Here is a 9,577-nt window from a genome sequence, read left to right on the forward strand (position 1 = left end):
GTTGACAGACACTTCCATTAGTCAAACTCTCCTCCTGTCAAAACATCCTGGGAACAATATTTACAGGGATGGTGCTAAAAACTGCTAACAGTAACACAAGCCATGATATATACAGCTTCTATATGCAGTAAATCAAACCTTGCTGCGTAATGTAATTTTTGGTTCTCGTGCGTGAAAGAGACATTTATTACGCATCATGTGATTCTGAGTTCTGACGTAAAACGAAATGGATGCTTTTCACTGATATCACACATCACCTACTGCAGTCTGTGTACCCGAATGTCTACTGTCTTTGTTGGCAATGACTACACATGTACAAAATGCATATCTTTCTGTGCTCTTTACAAATTTGCCAAAAATATACCACTTTCATTTTTTGTCAGTAAATGTTTTTAGTAATTAGAGTGTACTCTAGACCTACGTACATGTGTTAATACATTTTATAATTCTAAGATCGTTTCTCCTACCTAATGAAGCATATCTACTATCAAATGTAAATCTTGACATTTAGGAGAGAATACTCCTGCTGAATGTAACCTTCAAATGACAATAAAAACTGCGCTTTTACTGCAGGTCCTCCGGGCGGTACGTTAGCAGATCCACCGCACAAAAATAATGTCCTGACTGCCGATGGAGGTCAGATATTGACTTGTGGGTCTGATTCTTCATCAACTAATATTTCCTCCACTCCAGGTAGGAACAGATTGAATGGGGATGGAATTAGGAGCGGTTACTGCTGTGACTGCAGAATATATGCAAGAATATTACCGTAGGACTACTGGGGTAGTTTCAATGTCATTATTATAGCTTTATCCCTCAACTGGACTGCATGGTAGATTACTCCATGCATAATTATAATTTATTGCTGATGTACAGTATTTTTCCTAGCTTATTCTTAAGCTTTCTCAAAAGTGACAAACTATATATATATATAGTATAGAAGTACATAAAAAGAACTATTGCAAACAACTATGCGCAGGCACTTCCCAGCCACTACAATCTCAGTTTGTTTATCTTTCTCTCACTTCATCTGATTACAAAACAACAAAATTGTGTTGTGAGTAACACAATCCTTGAGGTGTAACTGGAATGAAAGCAAACAGTGGTCAACCATTCTGTCTCTACCAGACTAACTACGCTGGCTATATTGTAATTGTATATAGGGGAATATTCGCCAGGGGAGTTTGGCCTCCTCAACGGCCTAGGGGTTTGACAGGCTGTGCAATCAACCTTTCGTGGACTGACTCGCCTGGCCAATTTTACTCTCCTCTTTGCCAAATGCTACATGTACGATCCGCAGGGCTCGAAATTCATTTTTGGGGATAGGTGCACTGGTGCACCCGACCTGGAAAATTAGGTGCACCAAACATTTTTTGGGTGCACCATTATAGAACAAAACCTGATTACAGCTCCTCTTCTGAGCTTCAATCTGAAATGGGAGCTACGCTTCAAAAACTTAAACACGTACTACAGCAAGGGTTTTATATTTTTCTGACACTTGATGTATTGTGCAAGCACGTCTAACCCTCGGAAGACGGGGAAAAACAGACGATAAACCGGACAAGAAGAAGAAGAAGAAGAAGAATATCCTGTATACTATCATACATTTGAGATGTACAAAAATACCTACAGAAATATTTGCGTGCACCAGTGCACTAACTGACAGACAAAAAATAGGTGCACAGCTCCAATTTTGGTTGCACTAAGGTGCACATGCACCCAGTATTTCCAGCCTTGATCCGTATTCCCGTGGAAAGGCCTGGTGGAGGCTAGCTCCTTACCATCCCTTCCCATAACCTGGGAGCACTATGTATGAACAAACTGTGTCATGTGGGAAATCAAGACACAGGTTACTCATACATGCCCAACAGCCGAAATGGGCATGGCCAGGGCCTAGGAAAAAATGTTGTGTTTCTTGTTTCAGCCCTGAAAAAATTAGGTTCGGTAGGGACATGTAGGGATTTGTTTTGTTTTTTACTTTGTTTTTTTTACTAGACTTTGGCAATTTCTAGTGATTGAACTTATAGAATACAGTTTAACAAAGTAAAACTTGCATGAGTAGTTGAGGACACTTCTATAATCAATGTCAGTGTTGAAAACCAATTGTATAACATTTCATGACTCAGGTGTCAGATCATGGAGCTAGAAAAGGTTGATCGGCTCGAAAAATTCATATCCCTTGCAGGAGTCCACACACAAAAAAAGGCTAGGGTCGGCAGTTTTTTCTAGGGTCGGTCAGGAAACAGGAAACGCAATATTTTTTCCTAGGCCTGGGCCTGGCCACCAGTTCTCAGTGATAATGCGACCTGAGCAGAATACTGATATCTGTGTGGTCCCCGGGGCCACAGCCTCGCACAGATGAGAGGATTCAGATTAGTTTTTATCCACACAATCCGTGTACGTAGGTAACGGATGAATTGATCGTGACACGATTATTCCCCCGCGTTGTGCGCATAATCTCACTCCTCGTATTTCCATGCTCCAGGTGCATGTAACGTTACATCTGCGTACTGATCTACATACGTACATACACGCAGCACCTGTGCGACTATCCCCGCGCCTTGCATATTAAATCCACAGCGGCGTGAACCGCTGTAAAATTTATTGCCGGCGCTGCGAGCCCCACACCTGCCCCTCCCTCTCCTCGCGCGGCCCTTCTGCCAAGCTCCTGTCCCGGGCCTGAGTACTCGATGTGGGAAGAATCTCAAGTAGGTCGAGATTCGTCCGGGGAGACCTTACACGTCACCGGCGGGTCAGGACACACCAACCCGCAAATTCTGCCAGTTATTCTACATGTATACTATCGGAGACTGCTTGATTCTTGCTGCATTGAATAATGATAATAATGATGATTATGCAATAAAATTAAGTTGGATGTTTGTAGAATAATTTTTTACTCAAGTAAGCCGAGATTTGTCTGGGGAGACCTTACACGTCAGGACACACCAACCCGCAAATTCTGACAGTGACAGTTATTCCTGAAGCATCTATATTGTATGTTATCGGAGACTGCTTCAGTCTTGCTACATTGAAGAGTAATGGCATTGACTATCCATTAAAATTAAGTCCATGTTTGTATATTAATTATTGACTTACAAATTTTATTTAGGCTAATGTTACATGGAGAGGACAAGTCTATGTTACTTGACACGTTATAAATTAATTAATCCTGTACGTCATCTGTGTTATAGATCATAAGATTAATTCTAGTTACTCAGTGTAATAACCACTAAATCAGTTGCTGTTCAAAAAGAAGTTTCATATAATTTGCAAGTCACCAAGTGAACACCTTACTAACTTGTAGCTGAAACTTGACCACCATGGTTGAGCATACAGTGTGGGTGCAGTGCTCTTATACTTCACAAGAGCAAAACAACTAAAGAAAAATCAGCATGAGGATAATCTACTACCCTACTACTGCTAGTTAGTCTTTTCCCCTCTTCTCCTAACACTTATTCTAGTGAGTTCATAGAGTTTAAAATATTTCTAACCTTCATAATACTCATAATAATGTCATATCATCTACGCTGCTGTCTAATAAATGTAAGATATTTGGCTAACGGTCTGATCTGTCTTAGATCTAGTTACTAGTCAAACACTTTGCTCTAAAGAAATGGAAATAAAATTCAATGAAAGTAAAAATTATGTGGTGCAATATTTTGGGCAGGGAGTTGTTACTAAGAGACAAAATCTGACCTGTCAAATTGGTTCAAGCTTCTTTCTTCAAGTTTTCTCAAATTATATCTTTCTTTTCCTCTGACAAAAAACACGGCATTTTGCTGTCTACAATCATAACCAACACTTGATATATTGGCATTGAAAAAAATTGACATGCTGGTTCTTTTTACTCTTTTAGATGTGTCTGCATGTTGAGTACTAGTATGTTGGACTAAATGCTGCACCACTGCTCTTATGCAGCACATCACAGTCAAATCAGTAAGCTGGGACATCCCGGTGTAGTCAACATAAATTTATCGTCATTGCCCGTCCAAACCGTGGTTTATAAAAAAATTATGTTTCCCGACTAAGACCTAAAATGGTGATAAGGTCTGCCGTCATTGTAAAGCACTCGGGAGAAATTCGTACCTGGCTAAAAAAATCAGTGTCCCGTTATTTCTATGGCGATGATGAAATGGTCAAAGATCAACATCGCAGTGACAGTATTGCAGTGAAGGAATCTGCGCCGCATTCTGGCATCTTTCACGGTTCATACGTTAGGATTTCTTCGAAAATAAGTCAGGGAACGCATGTACAAGGTAGGAATGAGGATACTTACTCGGAGTTCTCCATAATTTCTTCTTGTGACAGCACCTTCACCGGCGCTATAGAGTCCGTCTTCGCGTTGTAGTTCCGAAAACAAATGTTCAGCGTTTCGTCGAATTCGTGCACCAAGTCCTCCATGGATTTGAAACTGACGACCCCGAAACCGCAGTTATCCACATTGTCCACGTCCTGGTTGTCGTCTGCGCGCGAATTGGTGGTGTCGTTGGAGTTGACGACGTCTGAAGGCGAGGTGAAGTCGAGCCACTCGTCGTCTATCTGTGCGAGTGGCGCCGCCATCTTGAAGCTCTCCATCATGGTGGGGCGGCCACTTCCTGCATGCAAATTAGGGACCAACCATTGCATTTCCGGGCGGGGAGGGGCTGCGGGAAACACGGGAACACATCTTCAGAACAAGACATTTTGGGCCATTTTAGCCTCTACCAGGCTTCAAAAGCGGTTGGAAAGAGTAGAAATTGGCCAAATAGACAGATGACATGCCAGGGGAGTTGGTCCGCAAAAGGATTGAATATTGAATTGAAGGAGTACAGTTTGCAACTACTTATCTGTCTATTATTTGATTACTCTTTCCAGCCGCTTCTTAAGCCTGATAGAGGCTAATACATGTACATGTCTGATATTTGAAAACAATAGTTACCAACATTTCCGTGGGAACTAAAGGCTAGTTTAATAAAAAAATTAAAAAAAATGCATTTCACAGATGTTGTATTTGGTATATGATGAATTACAATATTTAACGTTATCAAAGGTGAACTGAAGAAAAGTATATCCATGGCAAGTAAAAAGACGTCACCAGAAAGTGTCACTTAAGCTGACCCAGTGAGACTTGTCACGTGGCAGTGAGGAAGACCAGAGTGACTAGAACTTTTTTGTGTTGGATCAAAGGTTTTAACTCTAAACATGTGACTACCAACACAGATGAACTTGTCATGATAGTTTAGGGACATCTAGCCTGTTGCCAGTGCCACCTCTCACCAGACTTACAAACTTTGAACTTTGCATATCGAAGCAACGACTTTTTATTTATTCTTAAAAAGAAAATCACTTTCCTAGGGCGGTGCAACAGGGATAAGGTGTTACATGTGCCGAGTCGCATCGGCCGTCAAGATACACGTCCACTTATCAAACGATTCGAGAAGATATTTAACATTTTAATGTCTTGGGGTGGTGGGACTACGGCGAACAGATATGTCAACTTTGTATAGCTGATGTTAATTGTACCTTTTTTGTTGTGTGGCGCTGTTAATATAAGTTGTTAACTTGAGTGCAACGCTACACTGTCCTTGTTTAATATGTCTTTTATGTTTTGATGAATAAAAAAAAAAACGATTCGAGAACCTCCCAAAATGTTACCTGCGTTAATGGACATTGGACGATAGACATCCAACCTTGCAACATCCGGAAGGGTATTTATGTATAAGATGTGAATGCAGAGTTTCAGGAAGAAAAAACAAGAAATAGCCCTCCTAAAAGTCTATTTTTATTTAATTGGAGGATGAAATGCACTTCGCCGTGCGGAACTGAAACTTTAAAAACCATTCCGTCACGAAACACGCGCCAACTTTTGGAGCTTCCGCCGGTATCCAACACCCGGTATCCGCAATATCCGCTGAAGACATTGACGTGATCTAAAGCGTTAATGCTTCAGCTACCTTTCCTATATCCTGTATTTTTGAGGGCAGTCTTGGGACTGCAGGCGATAGCGCGTTACTTCAATGATGGAAGCCAAGATGGAAGCAATTTGCTCAGGCGCGCTGGTGCAGTGCAGGTTATGCCCGCGCCAACTCCAGGAGCGCAGTGAAGATCATCCCTTTGGTCGATTGTAGCTGAGTCTGTGGACATGCTCGGTTAGCCAGTGGATGATTTTGTCCTCGGTGAATTGTGCTATACATGATACGAATGAATCTTGAATGTATACGTTTTTTTAGACCTTGACCAGACATCCATGATGCGTCGTAACGTTGCAGCAACATGCAGCAAAAGCGCTCTTTGCGGAAATGGCACGAACTGCACCATGGTGTTGCCATTTGGCAGACATCAACACATCATCCACATCACGGCATGGCCATGAGTGGTACATGAATTAAAACTACTAGTCTCGTGGAATAAATTGGAGCATTTCCAGAACAAGAGTCAGTACGAGCAGCAGAATTCCCAGACCTTTACCACGGGCGTACATACATTTACCACATGGTACAATATAAACACTGGGCGTACACAGGCTATATAAAGGGACAAACCTAGTATAGTATCGACGATAATGTGCACAGAGTCAGACAGTCTTTCAATCTATAGCAACAACAAATGCATTCATTACGTTATCAGTTGCCAAATGGCACACATAAGGGATAGGAAAGTGGAACACTTCCCCAGTGAGATACCAGCTGTGTATAATATAAGCTTTTCAGTTTTTCCTATCAAATGCAAAATACTGAGTGATATTTCCATATATGGGCATTTAACCGTTCGCATCGTTGGAAGAAGCCACCTCTGAGTCATGGAGGATACGACCTGGACTTGTTTTTCCTGCAGAAATACGCCACTTTATCATGTACTTATACAAAAGAAAACCATGTCGTAAATGGTTTATTGATAAAAACAATGGACAAATCGGCCTTGCAGTATACACGGAATTTGCGCCGAATTTTACGATCCGCATACTCAGTAAAACTAACACTGTAGGCTATTATAGTACATATACAAGTATACATGTATGCTCTCCATAATGTTGAGAAAATACAGGCAACGCAGTAAAGAGCCAAAGAACTAGAACTGGCACAGCATTGATCCACCATACACACCCACGGATATCAAACGGACCGTCCCCTTACCCTGGCGAGATGACGTCATCCCCGGAGCAGGAGGAGCAGCACCAATGATCGACCCCGATTCCGGCTCCATCACGCTAACATACCAATTTCATCTGCCGCTCCTCGGATTTACATAACTTACTCCACCGAAACATCCACAGTGGAGTCCCATTTGGCGGGGCAGGAAAAAAACCCTAGCTGTGTAACACAGCGCTCTGCTTCTTTGTCTGAGGCGGCAGCACTACTAGTACAGCCAGCGCATGCACACACACAAACACACACAGACTAATGAACTTAAGATTCAGCTCAGGGAGGGTGAGTGGAGAAAATTGCCGAAAAAATCTAATTATCGCTGCAACAACGTCACATCAGTGTCATCGCTAATGCCGATGCTGAAGAATTGCTTTTGAGAATTTCGCACCGTCTAGCGTTTACTAGGCGGGCCTGTTTTCGAGCTAGCAGCTTAAACGCAATATTTGCGTAGCCTCCGTAGCAGGCTTATAGAACTGGGGGGGTTTGGTGGTCTTCGGCTGTTTTCTGATTAGCCCAGTTCCAAAAAAAAAAACGGTGGTAGTTCAACCAGGCCGGCTATGTTATCTATATGCAATCAGAAAATAGCACATAAAAGCTCCCAAAGCTCCCAAAGACCCCAAAACCCCCAGTTGTTGGCATGCTATGGAGGCTACGTTTAGCGGCCTGTTTTGGAGCAATATTTGCAGTCGCTGGATGGAGGATCCCCTGATGTATTACCAGCTACGGGCTGGTAAATTATCCATAGAGCCGCGCTTGGAGAAAGCAATTTACCGGCTTGCACACGACGCAAATAACGTTTGGACTGCCAGAGAGATCCAAGTTCGGTCTCTGGCAATGCGGTAAATTGGAGATGAGGGGAGGGCGGGGGATGGTAGTGATCACTCAGACATCACGCATGCAGCCCCGCCGTGAGTCACCCTGCAGCTTAGCCAGCCGCTCCCTGAGGTCCGGGTGGACTGCTTTGTATCAATTCTCGCTACATAGTAAGGATGGAATCTCAATTTATTGAGGGACCCAAAAGTCGGGCCGCTCGTGTCTGTCCCTGTACGCTCCACTCGGTGGCTAGAAAAGTACGTTAGATTTTGCACGAGGTATAGAAAAAAAGAGGAGAACGAATCGATATGTTTTTCGGCGGCACCCACCTGATCTATCCTGGAATAGTCTCCTCAGCGACCTGACCGGCATGCTCTGCGGCACGGCGGACGTGATTCACGTTTGAACCAGTGCAGTGGTGGGAAGCGGGGAAAATCAATCTAACGCAAAGAGTGAGGGGTATCATGGGCGTTACGTTAGAGCATCCAATTGTAACAGGAAAATACATCAGAATATGGTGCATGTGTGGCGTTCAGCACCAAGGACGGGGTCGTTTATCGCTAAAAAGACGGAAAGACACACAAACACACATTAACGCACAACAGTAAGTGGTATCATAAGAAGTAGGTAAGTTAGAACATTCAATTTCACCTGAAAAAGACACCAGGCACTCTGGAAAGGAAAGACTGCATGGCTGCGCTTACGCACAAGACTATTAAAGTGATACCATGGGTGGTAGAGAATCAAGTTGTACCAGAAAAATACATCGGACTTGCGGCCACTCTGGACAGGATATGTATGATTGGATGACGTTCAGCACCAAGGACAGGGACGTTTACTAACGCACAAGAGCAGGTGGTATCATAGGCGGTAGGTTCGTAATAACAGTCAATTTCACCAGGAAAAGACACTTTGGAAAAGACAGACAGGATGCATGACTAGATGGCGTTCAGCACCAAGGACAGGAGCGTTTACTGCTGAAGAGGCGCGCACACACACAAACACACACACACACAAGCACACACACAAGCACACACACAAACTCACACACAGACACACAAACACACACACACACACACACTCAGAAACGCACACGCACACACAGACACACACACACACACACGCACACACACACACTCAGACACGCACACGCGCACACACTCACACACACACTCACTCACACACACACACACACAACACACACACAACACACACAAACGCACAAACACACACAAACACACACACACTCACCCACACACACACACATTCACACACCGACACAGACTGTCAGACCAGACACACACACACACACACACAACACAACACACACACTCACACACAACACACTCACACACACACACACACACACACACACACACACACACAAACACACAAACACACACAAACACACACACACTCACCCACACACACACACATTCACACACCGACACAGACTGTCAGACCAGACACACACACACACACACACAACACAACACACACACTCACACACAACACACTCACACACACACACAACACACACATACATATACACACACACAACACACACACAACATACATACATACACACACACACACAACACACACACACACACTACTCGTAAAAAAAAAAAAAAAAAAAA

At 43.2% G+C, this 9,577-nt stretch overlaps 1 protein-coding gene across 1 annotated transcript in view; it reads right to left on the bottom strand.

The window, feature by feature from the left end:
• The window catches only part of LOC109484007 (fasciculation and elongation protein zeta-2-like), a 50,322-nt gene extending 41,990 nt beyond the window's left edge, over positions 1–8,332 (bottom strand). The window contains exons 1-2 of the mRNA XM_019787163.1: positions 8,267–8,332; positions 4,277–4,643 (exon numbers count right to left, since the gene is read on the bottom strand). Of these exons, the coding sequence (XP_019642722.1) occupies positions 4,277–4,643; positions 8,267–8,309 (410 nt within the window). The 5' untranslated portion in view covers positions 8,310–8,332. The remainder of the gene's footprint in view (positions 1–4,276; positions 4,644–8,266) is intronic.
• Between the last annotated feature and the right edge of the window lie 1,245 nt (positions 8,333–9,577).

Source organism: Branchiostoma belcheri, unplaced genomic scaffold, assembly GCF_001625305.1.
Source record: "Branchiostoma belcheri isolate BF01 breed outbred unplaced genomic scaffold, Haploidv18h27 scaffold68, whole genome shotgun sequence".
NCBI lineage: Eukaryota > Metazoa > Chordata > Leptocardii > Amphioxiformes > Branchiostomatidae > Branchiostoma > Branchiostoma belcheri.